Source organism: Tamandua tetradactyla, chromosome 2 (assembly GCF_023851605.1).
Source record: "Tamandua tetradactyla isolate mTamTet1 chromosome 2, mTamTet1.pri, whole genome shotgun sequence".
Classification (NCBI taxonomy): domain Eukaryota; kingdom Metazoa; phylum Chordata; class Mammalia; order Pilosa; family Myrmecophagidae; genus Tamandua; species Tamandua tetradactyla.
Window position 1 is genome coordinate 99,364,191 of NC_135328.1, and position 14,953 is coordinate 99,379,143.

The 14,953-nt window shown below is 39.3% G+C and overlaps 1 protein-coding gene across 11 annotated transcripts in view; it reads right to left on the reverse strand.

Annotated features, from left to right (window-relative positions):
* The window catches only part of APBA1 (amyloid beta precursor protein binding family A member 1), a 255,799-nt gene that overhangs the window by 39,665 nt on the left and 201,181 nt on the right, over positions 1-14,953 (reverse strand). For all 11 annotated transcript variants that reach the window (XM_077148380.1, XM_077148382.1, XM_077148381.1 and 8 more), the window contains 3 exons: positions 13,841-13,936; positions 9,254-9,293; positions 6,160-6,305 (listed from right to left, as the gene is read on the reverse strand). In XM_077148380.1, coding sequence (XP_077004495.1) covers positions 6,160-6,305; positions 9,254-9,293; positions 13,841-13,936 — 282 coding nt within the window. The remainder of the gene's footprint in view (positions 1-6,159; positions 6,306-9,253; positions 9,294-13,840; positions 13,937-14,953) is intronic.

Genomic DNA, 14,953 nt, shown 5'->3' on the forward strand with positions numbered 1-14,953 from the left:
GGTCAAACACGATTCGTACATAGCGGGAGGGAGAGGGGTACCACTACCTAAGGCAGGATGTAGGTACTGACAGACTGTAGGGCAAGGCTCTCTCCAGAAGTTTCTTCTAAAATGTGTTTCAAGGAATACTAGCAACAGGATATTAACAGGTATCACACAGTAATAAAGTGTTCTGTGTCCAAATAATTATGGGAGATGCTGGTTAAAGAAATAAGTCTCCTCAGTGCAGGACTTCCCAGAGTCTTTGATAGGAAAACATGGTAAAAATTCAAAACAAAGATCTATTTGGCAATATTTCTTGGGCTTATTTTCCAGTAGAGCTCTTCTGGTGACAGGTGCTTGACTAACATGGAATGCTGCAGGGCACAGAACAGAATTAGAAAGAGTGCTCTGTAAAGCTGATAGTGTACCTTTCACCTGGGCAGTAGCTTTTAAACTATAGTGTGCATCAGAATCTCCTGGAAGGCTTCTTGAAACAGATTCCTGTGCCTCACTCTCTGTGTTTCTGATTCAGGAGGTCTTGGGTCAGACTCAAGAATCTGCATTTCTAACAGGTGGCCAGGTGATGTAGATGCTGCTAGTTCAGGAATCACACTTTGACAACCACTGATCCAAAGCATTTCTGGGATATACGGGGGCTTCCTAGAAGGCTATTATTTATTCTCAAAAATACTTAACAACAAAGGCAGAAAGGACCCATTAGGGAAGGTACAAAGACGAACATAAAAGCTTTTAAAAATGGCAGGAATGTCATTTAAAGTTATGCTATTAAATTATACTATATAATTATATAGTGTAATAGTGTTACTGTACTATAAATTATACTGATATTATATATTATAATAAATGTTATACTATTATAATAGTATAAATATAGTAATAGTGTTTTGTCAATTTTAATGATACACACTAATGCAAAATGTTAATAGGGAAAACTGTGTGTATGGGGTATATGGGAACTCTATCTTTTCTGCATGATTTTTTTAGTAAACCTACAATTTCTCTAATAAGAAATTAAAAAGAACACGAGAATGAAAAACAAAATGGCAGGAATGTAAAATGGTACAGGTGCTATGGAAAACAGTTTGGTAGTTCCTCAGAAAGTTAAACATAGAATTATCATATGACCTGGCAATTCTCCTCCTAGGTATATACCCAAAAGAACTGAAAGCAGGGACTCAAACAGATACTTGTATACCAATGTTCATAGCAGTATTATTCACGATAGCCAAAAGATGCAAACAACCCAAGTGTCCATCAACCGATAAATGGATAAATAAAATATGGTATATACATACATGGAATATTATTTCAGCCATAAAAAGGAATGAATTTCTGATACATACTCTAACATGGGTGAACCTTGAAAACCATATGCTAAGTTGAAATAAGCGAGATACTAAAGGGAAAATACTGTATGATTCCACTTATGTGAAATATTTAGAAGATACAAATTCACAGAGACAGAAAGTAGAATACAGATTACTAGGGGCCTGAGAGGAGGGGAGAATGGGGTGTTACTGCTTAATGAGTAGAGAGTTTCTGTTTTGGGTGATGAAAAAGGTTTGGTAACAGATGGTGCTGATGGTAGCACACATTGTGAATGTAAATTAGGCCACTGAGTTGTACATTTAAAATGGTCAAAACGGCAAATTTTATGCTATATATATGTTACACAAAAAATTAACACATGCCTTCTAATTCTGCTATGGCATTCAGACACTGCCTATTTCTTATATTTTATATTATTACCAAGCAGACACTCTTCTTAGCTCCCTTATTCAACTACAAATTTCTCAAGGTCAAGGATTGTTTGTTGGCTAATTTTTATCTCCTAAGATGCGCAGAGTCCGCATATGGACAATTTTCTTTCTGGGCCAAATTACTTTGCTTTCTTCTCACATTAAGCAAAAAAAATGGCTGGGAGAACCAGAACTTCATATTCGCTATTTGAGAACTGAATTTGTAAATTCCTTGCTAAATTAAGAATATTAATTCTTAAAACTCCAAGTGTAAATCCAATAAGCAGTTTGTTGGTGCTATGTAAGTGACAGACAACAAAATTAACAAACACAGCAGAAATTCAAGACTGTTGTGAAAGGAAAACCTAAGCTTCAGGTTCAGTGTTTGCTCAGAGATTAAGCAGCACACACATCACTGTCACAGCAGGGCATGTGGTGAGGCAGGTCTCACTCACATCCACGGGGTCAAACAAACAATATATGCAGAGGAAAGCAGGAAGGCAAAATGGGTACCTTTTCAGGGAGGGAAGGAGAAGGATTCAGAAAAATAAAAGGAAACCATTCTATCTTTGTTTATGTTAAAGTAGGCAACTTGTAGTTAAATATATTGCCAAATGGATTTCAAAATAAATCCAGAGAGTTTTTCTTTCCCCCTTCCTTCTTTGATGGATATCATAAAACATGTAGCCTCACCATGCTCTGTGTCCTCTATGCTGAGCTGACCTTGGATACTTATTGCCAAAATATCAGTCTCTCTTTAGGACCAAGTGGGACACTACCTCCCTTGGAGACTGGGGCCTTCTAGGTATGTCCAAGCACCACAGTGCAAGTGCCACTTGTCATCATCTCAGTTCCATCTGGAAAACCATTTGCCACCCCTAGGTTCTCCTTGCATATGATGAAGTCTCTGTGTATGCTCTCAGACAAACTTCTTAGGGGATGCTGAAATAGATCCAGTGGATTCTGAACCCACCTCCATTTACAGTTTGAAAAAGTTTTAGGCAGGGTGTGAAGCCAAACAATCTGAAGTGCATTTAAATGCATGTAAAAGGAACATGAGGCAGAAAATATTTAATGACAGGCGACAGTTCTTTCAAATATAGAAGCATATTGTAAGATGATACTTATAAATGAAATATAGCTATTTAATTTTGCCACTCTATAATGAATTCCTCACACTAGAGTAATTTGCTATAAAAATCAATATATGTTTTCCAGATGCCTACTCTGCTCTAGGCAGGTCTAAAATGTATTTATAATCAGACAGCCTCTATCTGGCTTGTTCTGATTGACAAAGCCAACTATTTTTTTGTTCAGATGAACTGTGGAACTTCTGGATATCAATTCTTTGAAGTTTCAAAGTAAATTTTCTGATCTCTTATTAGGGAAGTGGACTTTAAAGAAGAAAAAACCCAACACTATCAAATATCACAGTGGAAATAAGATTATCAGTCATAACACACTTGTTACTGGGTGAGATATCTGGTGCCATGCTGCTGTAGTGTATCCTGAAAACAGCTTTACACTCAAGTGATGTGTACCCTACCCTCTCGACATGAAAGTCAAAAGCAGAATGGAAAGACATAGTTACTTTATCTGTAGGAGTTAAAAGCTACCAGTCAGAATGCTAATAAACCAGGCACCCAGAATGAAACCTGAAACTAAATATTTGCAATTTTGGTGGACAGAACCTAGGGAAAACTCAGCTAAAAGCCACATGCAGTTTTCCATCTTAGAAGTTTCCAGTACTCCTTTGGGGACAGACTGTTTCTTGAATGGACCTAGCAGTGTTCCTTCGTAGAATGCTCTGGCATTTTGGTGAAGATAAAGCTTTGCTGAATGAATCTGTCCTGGATATATGCCAGTATGACTATGAAAAATGTCCCCACCCATTACCAAACACACCTTGCGGAGCTTGGTACGTGTTAGAGAACACTAAGTGAAGCATCCTTCCACTGCCCCTGAGTAAACATATGAATGGCACTGTTAACCCGGAGAACCAAGAGCTCTGCTCAGTAACTGTGGGATCTGACAGGTCAGAATCATGTCCCTAGTGATCTTTTAGATTTCTGTGCTTTGTATGAAGTAGGATGGGACAGTGCTTGAAAAGTAGTTTGTTCTCTCAGAGTGGTTTGAGTGTTCTTGTTTTGAACGTTGTGCATAAAAGATACTAAAATGAAGATGGAGGATACTGTGGGGAGAGCTGCAAGCATTAATTTCACCTTTTTGTGGTAGTGAGGAATTGGACCAAGCTCAGATGGAGTAGATCAACAGGAACCTGTTGTACAAACAGCATTATTTCATGTGATAAGGCCTGGTAGGTACAAAGGTCGCAATGATAAGCTTTCACGGAATGATCCTGTTGGAGCCTGGGCAAGACACCTCTGTGGTAGGGAGGTAGGATTTCCATTGAAAGAAATGCGCCTTACACTGGCAACCATTGAGGAGAGGCTAATTTAGGAGAAGACCTGACACCACAGAAGTGGGCCTGAGGCAGCAGGACCTTTGAGGCATGGGTAAGGGCTGTGTGTCCCAGATGTGGTGGCCGAGTGAGTACCTGCTACAGAGAAGAAACTGGTGGATCCCGTCAGTATCTTGATAGTAGGTCTGACCAATGAGTGCTGACAATAACCACTCTAAATGTAGCTGCAAATTACTCCCTGGTTTATAAATTCTAATTACTAAGACTTTAGAAGTGGTATAAAGAATGCTGCATGGGCCTACTGTGCTTTGGGTAGTTAAGGAAGGGCCAGTTCTGATTTTGGGAGAAGAGTGGTAAGGAGTGGTGGATGACTCCAAAGTCCCAGGAACAGGAGCAATGGTAAGCAGCTTGAGAAGGCCATGAGAGAGGACACTCACACAGCAGCTGGGAAACTGCAGAATAAAGAGGCAGGTGGGGGTTCAAAGGCATCATAATTACAGCATCAATGGGAATATGACTTTGCTTTATATTCACTAAGAGTCAGAGCCGGGAGAGGTGAATGACACAGAAATTGGCTCAGGTAAGGGAACCAGAACAACCACTCTCCTCTGCAAGCACCTTGGAATCCCGGGCCCCTCTCCCCTTCTGGTGTCTCAGGTGGTACCTGCCCCCCCCACCCCCCGACTCCCTTACCCTGCTCTGGCACATGTGATGTGACACACTTCTTTCCTTCCCACACATCTGTTGGTTTGCTTCATGTTTTTACCTATGCTGCTTAGTTTGAGGGGAAGGATCTCAGTGTATGAACTGCTGTTCTCCCTCCCTCTGAGGGCTCTGCACAGCCTTTCCCACAGAAGCACGCAATAAGTGTCTTTACTTCGACTGGGAGATTGAGGACTCTCAGTTACTGCCTCCACTTGTCCTTCTGATCCCCCATTACTACACAAATACCAGGATGGAATTTGTGAATGTGTGAAGGAAAGATTTAAAAAATGGGAATGATCCCTTGAGCGGGAGAATCAATTTTGACCAACTGAAACTGAATAAAACCAATTCTGACAAATCCTAACCTATTCAATCAAGAATTATGTTATCCCTGTGATTATAGGTCAAAATGCCGTCAAGGCTCTAGTGATTATCCAGTTGTTAGGTGCTGTGGCACTTAAAGGCATCTGAGTTAGGTGCTGTGGCACTTAAAGGCATCTGGACAGAAATATGGCACTTGAGTATCACTGCAGTCCCGAGTTTGTCCAAGATTCTAGGTGGTGGAGGCATCGTGATAGAATCCTACAGCCCTGCATTTCTATGGGGTTAAACCAGTTCGAGCTGGTTCAAACTAGTTGTAAAGGATTTAAACTAGTGGTTCTTCCCAGTTCAGATCAGCTCCCTCCTTTTTAATCTGGGTGAAACATATTCAAGCAGGTCATGACTGGCTCAAACTTGTTTAAATTGAGTTAGCCTTGCACTGACATGTTCAGACTACCAAGGTGAGATTTGATTGAATGGTACACTCTACGTGAACCAAACCAGTTCAGCCTAGCTTGAACAGGATCAAATGGTTGAAAGGCCAGGTAACCGAGTTTGAATCAACTTGGCAAATGTGAACATGTAAGTCACGGGTCTCCTGAGGTTAGCGATATACCTCAAATTTGAGGTATAATACTTAAAATAATATACTTCCTCATTAGATCAAGTTTTCAAAGTTTATGATCATGTTTAAGGATATCAGCAATATTTCTCAAGACTAGGCATTAAGAACAACTTAAATGCATAATATTTACATATAAGGACTCCAGTACACTTTGGAAAATTTTTTCCTGTTTACAGCTGTTTAGCTAGCAGGATACATATAAGCATTGTCTGCAGTGTGGTCTCAAATTCACTCTCCTCTAAACTCAGGACTGGACACACAAGGTGGGGGACGACCAGTGGACTGCTCAGGGCTGGGTGCTGGACTGCCCATTGTCCCCCTTGGAGCACACAGCACCCCCTCACCTTGATCCTGCTTACTGCTTCCTGGGCCTGCATCATGCGCACATTTTTGGAAGGAGTTTTGTCTGAGAGCAGCTGGGTGGAGCCAAGGTAATTGGCAGCAAAAATGATTCCATCAATCAAGTCTTCGGGATCACATGGTCCAGGAACTGTAACATACAGAGCCACAGCAGTGAGTGAAGCCACCTGGGGACAGGACAAGCAAACTCCCAACAACATGCATGCACCCCCCCCACTCCTCACCCCTGGCAGAGGTGGGCCAGGTATGGAGACTCCTGAGCAGGTGAGTCAACCTGTTTGTCTAAGATATCTCTAGGTCTACCTTTACTAACCCCTAGTTTTTAAAAAGAAGGAACAATTTCTTCATAGATTAATTTACTTAACTATTTAAAGTGAGAAATGACAGGTAATACATATCTTAGTATGACACATAAAAGTCAGTGATAAAGATGTTGTTTCTCCTGTTAGGCTGTGAGCACTTTGGGGTCAGAGGCTATATCATAACCATCTTTTATTCTTTTGGCTCTAGTCAGTACCTTTCAATTAGTGGGTATCAAATGTTTGCTGGGTAGATGGTTGGGTGAAAAGAAGTCTTTCTTATTAGAAAATCTCATTTTAAAGTAATGTCTATTACCTGCCTGCCACTCATACCCCACCCCACCATTTTCTCTCTAACTGGGAGGCAAGTTTTACAAATCAGAAAAATCAGACATTTGTTTCCAAATGTCTGGATTCCTATATTAGTCTCTGATCTCAATTCTGCAGGACAGAGACCATTACCCTAAAGCAATGCCCCCTGCCATTACAGGCCATAAAGTTCCCAGTCTGAGCCCACGCAGAGATCACTTTTAATTCAATAGACATTTCTGTTCTCACTGACTAGCCTTTTAATCAAACCCAAGTTTCAAATATATAAAATGAGGGCATCTGATTCTAACAATAGTAATCTATAAACCCTTTTATAAGTTAAAAGAAGTCTAGGAAAATATGTAACTTTACAACAGATTCAATAAGAAAGGCATTTGAATGCTACAATTAAAGCATGTGTATTTTCAGGTATTTGAATGCCATATGTGGGAAGACTAAAATACACATTTTAACCCATTGTTAAAACCTTGAAATAGAAGGAATCTGCCTTTTCCTCTTGGAGGGTTAATCTGAAATGAGTTTTTATTTTTATCCTTAAACATCATGTTCATCTTGAGCTTAAAAAGCTGTTTTCCACTATAAACTGCTTATTAGGGTACAGATTTAAAATAATCTGTTAATTTTTTCTAAAACGAAAATGGTGATTGAAGCAAAGAAATTAACAGTGCTTTAGAAAAAGCCTTCATAAAGCATCTTAGTAATTAAATAAGGAAACCTATGATTTGTCTTATTCTCTGTTTACGAGGAACACTGCTGGACTAAACACTGGGTGTTCACAGCCAGGTTTGCCTCCATTCCATACTAGTAATCTACATTCTTTACAGCCACACGATTCCTGCCCTGAAGCTTTTAGACATGTTGGAAGAATTCCAAGCAGCTATGAGATTGAAATATTGTATCTTAAATTATAAGTTTGAGATATGATTTTATGCAATTTATCCTTCAGGAAAACTGGGCCTAAATTTTAAGATACCCAGAGGAAGCTCTAATTTCATAAATTTATTCTAGGCTCAATGCTGGGGCATCTAGAAACAGTTTTGTGTTTTTTTTTTTTTCAATTAAAGTTATAACGGTTATAAGTCAAAGAACTGCAGATTTCATTTTGGCCCTTAGAAATGCGTTTTCCCTTTTAATGAAGCCTTTTACGTTGCTCTGTGAGTGGACAAGCACAGACATTACCTCCCCACTTTCATGTTAATGGTGAAACTGAAAACCTCTGAGCCTGGAAGGATAGATAGGAAGAAGAAGAGAGTGTCAAAACTTAAAAAAACTTCACAAACACTCTCATTGTATTAACAATGACCTTTATTTTGTGAAGCTCTGAATTTTTGCATCATTTTCACAAAATGATGCAAATAATTATAAGTTACTCAAGAAAGAAACCACAGTAACAAACAGAACCTATGAGCTTGTGTTGGATTTCAGGACCAGAGTTCATGAAGGTTTATGAACCCCTATAACTCATTCTCAGACAGCAGAACATACTGCCTGTTCACTCATAGGATCCCAAGGCCAGACACAGCCCCAAAGTGATATATGTACAGTCTCTGGCCTCCAGAAAAGCGTTCTTCAAGAAAATGGCAAAAAACCATCCTACCTGAAAAAGCACCTATCATCATCACATCTAACCACTGGGTGCCACATCTAACCACTGGGTGCTGTTGTGAGAATGAGAAATATGTGACCCATTTGGGTGGTAAAACCCTGAACTGGGGTACACAGCTTGGGCTGAGTCTTGGCCCCACGAGGCCTCTTGTGCCTGCTCAACCTGCACAATCACATAGGATAGCCTTGGTGACAGGGAGAATTCAGGAGTCGGATAACCGGTTCATAGCCTGGTTCTGCTACCTGCTAACTGCGTAATCTCGGGCAAGTTTCTCCTCATCTCAAGGCCTCAGTTCTCTCATCTGTAATATGGGATAATAATAAAATCCGCTCACAAGACTGATGTGAGGATTCAATTAGGCATTACATGGAAAGTACTTAGAACAGTACCTGGCAGTGAGCAAATACTAATTCATTTAAGCAACAGAGACTGGAATTCCTGGGAAGATCTTTCTTACAAAAAGGATGAAAATGTCTCCCTTGGTGTACATTCCCACATGAAAAGCCCTCAGTGGATACAACAGGTGCACTAAATTAGAAGAGAACTGGTTTTCAAGCCCAGTAGGACCATTACTATTATGACACTGGGGAGAGCCTCCAGCCTTGCGCACAGCCTCAGGCTCTCTGTCAACATAGTGAGCCAAAGCAGGGAAGAGGATGTTGTGAAAGGGTCAGCGCTATTGCACTTTAGTCTAAGATTCTCACACTTTCAAGGCTGTGGATAAGTGACCTTGTGGCTTTTCTTCCCCACCACCATCATCTTCCAGCCCAGTGCATCAAACACCCCAAGTACTAAAAGATTCATGAACGATTCAGTGCTCAATATTTCCTCTCCATTTCTTACCTTCAACGTAGGTTGGGAAGGAGGCCAAGCTTTTTCTTGACTGTAATTAAGACAGAGAGATTTCAAAAATGACAAAGCATAATAAAATATGCATTAACACAACTATCTGTGCAACATGAAAAATAAATACATCACCATTGACAGTTATTAAGCAGTTATCGACCAGTTTTGGATAATGAAATGTGGATTAAAATATGCATTTGTTATTGAAGGTTACCCAAACCCAGAACAGTCCATTTGTATTTTAATAATCTGAAAATCCTATGTTCCATAGTCACAGCTTAATAAATCTGCCAGCTCAATAAATATCCTACAGATCAAAATCTATAATCAGCAATAGCAGTAAAAAAAATGGGCACAATTCATATTCTTAAGAATCTGCATTTCCAAGTGAAAACTGCTGAATAGTGAAAACACGAACAATATGATATGTAGAAATTAAGAATTCCTTCAGAGAAGTAAATCAGTTCAGCAATTTTTTTAGGTCTTTGCCACAGTGATCTCTCACTATTAAGGACATTGACTAGATATTTTTTTATCTCTTGCTTTCATCTCTTACTGATTTATTGTAGTTGAAAAATTCCATTATCTAAATCACCATTATGAGTTACCTTAAAATAAGAACACAACAAATAAAGAAGTTAAAAAACCTGGAATTTCTTGCATTAGTATCACCTTGCAGCAAAGGTCAGCCCTCAACACCACTGTTGGAAGTGGATAAAATAAGCTTGAAACCTCCTAGGAACTTAATTGGATGGTTAATTTAAATGCTTGTTCTCAAAGGAGCAATACTTACCATCTGGCTCCTCTCAGAAGCAAATGTCTCAGAGATAACTCAGAGAGACGCTAGTGGGAAATTCATTCTTGTTTCATTAGTAATAGAAGTGACAGAATTTTTGTGGATATGTTTGTGATGTTGAGGATCATGGAAGAATGGGGAGCTAATATTAAAGACAAGAGTCCCTAAAACGGGATAAAGGTAGAGTTTGCATGGCTGAGCATTATCCTCAGAAAGCCTCAAGATTTTCATTGCTGAGGATCTGCCAAGTAAATAGGTGATGATTTTAATATGGCTCTCTTGGAGAAAGAGTATCTAGTATGGCATAGCTGCTCAACGAGTTGATTTGAATTGATGGTAGACTAATCTGGGTGCCTGGTGGGCTAGGAGATGAAGGGCCCTGGACAACAGGTGGGATGTCATGGGAAGTGACTCCATACCACCACACTGGATACTCTTTTATTGGAAGATGGGAGTAGCAAAGAGATTGGTTAATAATTGCACAAGTTTCTAAAAATAGTGTTAAATGTTACCTGAGAAATTGGGGGCAGTTGAAGAAACCCAATTTTAAGAATCTCACCCAATTCAGAAAAATGACATGAATTTAACACAAATTATACAATATACCACAGAGGGTGACTCGTCAGTGGACCTGCCCTGGATGTGCTTGCTGGGATGGAAAGGCTCCTGATACTAAAAAGGTTTCTTGTCTCTGAAAGGATCGGCCAAAAGAAACTGAAGAGAGGAGTACAGAAATGAAAGTTTCCTGACTGCTAATGTATTTATGGAAAAATGCACACCAAGTAAAAACCAAGACGTGGGTAGGAGGAAAGAGAAATCCAGTTTCAAGTCCTTTATATTAATTTTACTTTCCATTTTCTAAAGTGCAAGGACAGGCCCAGCTGAGCACCAGTAGCTAAATCTGTCTAATTCTGGTTGGTCTGAAGAAAACGAAAATAACTTCATGATATGTATATAGAAGGAGATTCTTCGTAAGGACTGCAGAAGAATTATTATTCTTCCGTTGCACCAATGCAAAGTGTTATTATTGGGGAAAACTGAACATAGGTATATAGGAACCAAACAAACAAAAAAATTTCAGCAGTGCATGAAAGGTATATGGAAGCTCTATACTATTTTAGCAACGTTTCTGTATGTTTTAAATTACTTCAAAATAAAAAGTTAAAATTATTGTCCAGTTAGCTCCCTGCCCCACCCCCACTAGCAAGGCATCTGGTGTACTGAGAATTTACTTTGTTTTGTGAAAATGGCTTGGGGCAGTGCAACAGTGGTGCAGTGGCAGAATTCTCACCTGCCATGCTGGAGACCCAGGTTTGTTTCCTGGAGCCTGCCCATGCCAAAAAAAAAGAGAAGAAAAATTGACCCAAGAAGTCAATTCAGATTTTCCTGGGCTATTAGGATACTTTTCTGAATGTTAATATCAAGGAAAGTGTTTATATTATAGCAAAAGCTACAAAAAAATTACTTGGGCTATAGCTCTAAAAGCTGCCATTTTATTTAGAGCCACAATGGAGGGCATTTGGTACATTCACTTATTTTCTGTTCCTAAACTCATGAGTGGCTTCCTGTAGTCTCTGGGGTAGTAAGTTTAAAAAAAATTTTGCAAGATGAAAGAATCTCTAATTATTGCATACAAAGAGGATATTCATCATTATTTCCAAGGCTATGAGGAAACATAACGAGGTTTGTAGGCACTGAGGAACTAATAAATTTGCCTTGCTTATTAGAGCTGATGCATAATCAAATGCTGAATATTCAGACGTCTGATTAGCTCTTTGTTTTCTCACATGTGGACTGACATGAACATCAGCTGACCCTTAACATTCAAGAATTAATAAATTAACTCACCTTCAAGAAAGCTAATGACTGCAATCTTTGGAATTTTTCCAGGGGGATCACACAAACTGTGTGCAGAGTCTGGAGGCCTAACGACTGTAATAATTACAAACAATCTCCCTTGTCCCTGAAGACTGACCCTGTAAGCACCTTCCACTCCAGGGATGGTAGAGCCTGGTGAAGAGCCTAGGCCCACAGCAGCTCTGGATTAAACTCCTGGCTCAACCTCTTGTGAGCTCCTGACCTCAGGTAAATTACTCAATCTCTGAATCTCCCCCACGAACAAATGAAGATAATAATTCCTACTCTCAGAATGATTTTAACGATTAAATGAGATACCATCTGTGATTTCTTCAGCTCAGTGCCTGAAGCACTGTCAGTGCTCAAGGAATGGTATGACAGCTGTCATTCTTTTTCTTCTTGCCATTTGTTCTCACCCATCACGTGCAGTGAATAAAGTACGAAGCAGAGCTGAGAGACGGTGTAGTCCAGGAGAAACTGAGAAACAGACAGTATTCCAAAGGCCCAGGGTCTGAGGATCAAGACTAGCAGAGAACAAAGTATATTTCAAATCTAAACTTAAATGTTGGTGTCATTTTAGAGAGGGTGTCCCTATGATTGCTTGGTTTAATATGACTGGATTAATAATAAGGAAAGAACATGCATCTCCCCTACATCATTGTTTTATGGCAAATACATGTGTATTCAATGATAATGTAAGAGTAAATTTTAACTAAGTTCCCTTCAGAAGTAATCTGCCATTCAGGTTAAAATGGAAATCATTTAGCATAAAATAATTAGCAAAAGGAGGGAAATGGAGAAAATTGTTGATTTATGGTTTACCTTTTTAATGCATAGCCTCAGTATTGATCAGGTAGCATCTATATTTAGAGCCATCTGAGCCCACACATAGATTATGACACAGCCTGATATTTACCGGATGCTGTTTCATAGATGTGTGGATGGCCATTAGGCTCGGTGTGAAAACACAGTGGGTAATGGAGAAGGCTGGAGCTCCCCTCACGGTAAAATGCCTGCCATTTTCCAGCCCCAGAAACCTCAGTAGGAGCAAGCAGCAGCTTCACACTTAGACCTCTCTGTAGGAGCTTGGTCTTGTCCATAAGTAAGGTGGCCATATGCTGGGATACTTGACAGTTGCACTGTCCATTCACCCCTAGTCACATGTGGCTATTTACATTTAAATTTATTAAAATTAAATTAAATATTCATTCCTATAGTCCCTCTAGCCATATCCAAGGACTTGAAAGGCATAGTGGCTAGTGGCTATATACTAGATGGTACAGAAATAAAACATTTCTAACAACTGCAGAAACTTCTCTTGGACAGCACAGCTTTAGAAAGTGAAAAGGGGTGCTCATCACATGAGTTGCTTGTACAATAAATATAACCTGGAAACAGCCAAGGTAGACCAGAACATGCAGCCATGTTCCCATGAGGATATTTCCTGTAGGCCTGAAATAAATGGGTTTTTAAGACACCAATCCATTTTCCAAACCACACAGAAACTGCAAATCCACGGTATCAGAAGACACATGATGTCATGAGGAAGGATGCTAGTATACCGAGTTTTTAATGTCTCATGTCCAGTGATGTCCTGAACTTTCTGTAGTAATGGAAATGTTCTATAAACTGCTCTGTCCATATCATAGTCACTAGCCATATGTGGCAATTGAGCATGTGAAATGTGGGTAAAATTTTTCATTTTGTTTACTAATTTAAATGTAAATAGACACCAGTAGCTAGTGTCTACCAAACTATACAGGGTGGCTTTAATTAATAAATCCCTCACTGGAGAGGAGGAATTAGAAACATTCCCCCCTCCCCCCACAAATTAATTTGGGTCAGAAGCTCTGGGAAGCTGGAGAAGCATAAACCAGTATTAGAATATACCAAAATGGGTTGATGAATTTGAAAACAAAATGCTACCTTACCTCTTTATTTGTGGACGCTTCTGCAGGGTCGCTGGGGTGGTGGGGTATACTTGACGACTCTGCGCCCAGAGGTGAGGAGCTGCCAGGAGATGGAGACTAGAACATAGCAAGGAAACAGACACTTGTAAGAATGAGTACCCCGGCCGTTGGTGAGGGTCAGGGAGAGAAGAGAAAAGCAGGACACAACAAACATTTCAAAGGCGAGAAAACTGCTTTAGAAGAGCACTGCCCACTGCACACAAAAGGCCTGAGGTTTTCAAGCTTTCTCTTCAATTCCTGTCATATTTTCAAAGGAGCTTTTGTAGCGCAGGTTTTTGTTGTTTTTTCCATCCTTAGGCAAAGGGTTCAATGAAAATACAGAAGTTGCATAACAAAGTTAAAGCTCTAAGTAAAGCTAATTGTGTTACACACAATGCCCTCAAAATGTTTTTCTTTTTGAAAGATACAAATACTTTGAGTACCAAATGTCTTCTTTTTTTAAAAAAAATATTTTTATTAAGATATCTTCATACACAAACAGTCCATCCAAAGCATGCAATCAATTGGCTCACAATATCATCAAATAGTTGTGTATTCATCCCATGATCAGTTTTAGAACATCTGTATCACTCCAGAAAAAGAAATAAAAAGAGAAAGAAAAAACTCATATATTACCATACTCCTTACCCCACCCTCTCATTGACCACTAGGATTGCAATCTACCCATTAAAATTTCTTTTTTATTATAGTTAGTATAACACATATAGAAAGAAAAGAAATAAGAAAGCAATAGTTTGCAAAGCACTCTTTAACAAGTAGTTACAGGACAGATCACAGAGTTTGTCATGGGCTACCATACCATCATCTCAGATTTTTCCTTCTAGCTGCTCCAGAATATAGGAGGCTAGAAGGCTTAAATATTTTATCATCACAATTGAATTTTTTTCCTTTTTTTTTTTGTGAAAAATAACATACATACAAAAAAGCAATAAATTTTAAAACACGGCACCACAATTAGTTGTGGAACATATTTCAGAGTTGGACATGGGTTACATACAATTCCACACTTTTAAATTTTTACTTCTAGCTGCTCTAAGATACTGGAGACTAAAAGAGATATCGATTTAATGATTC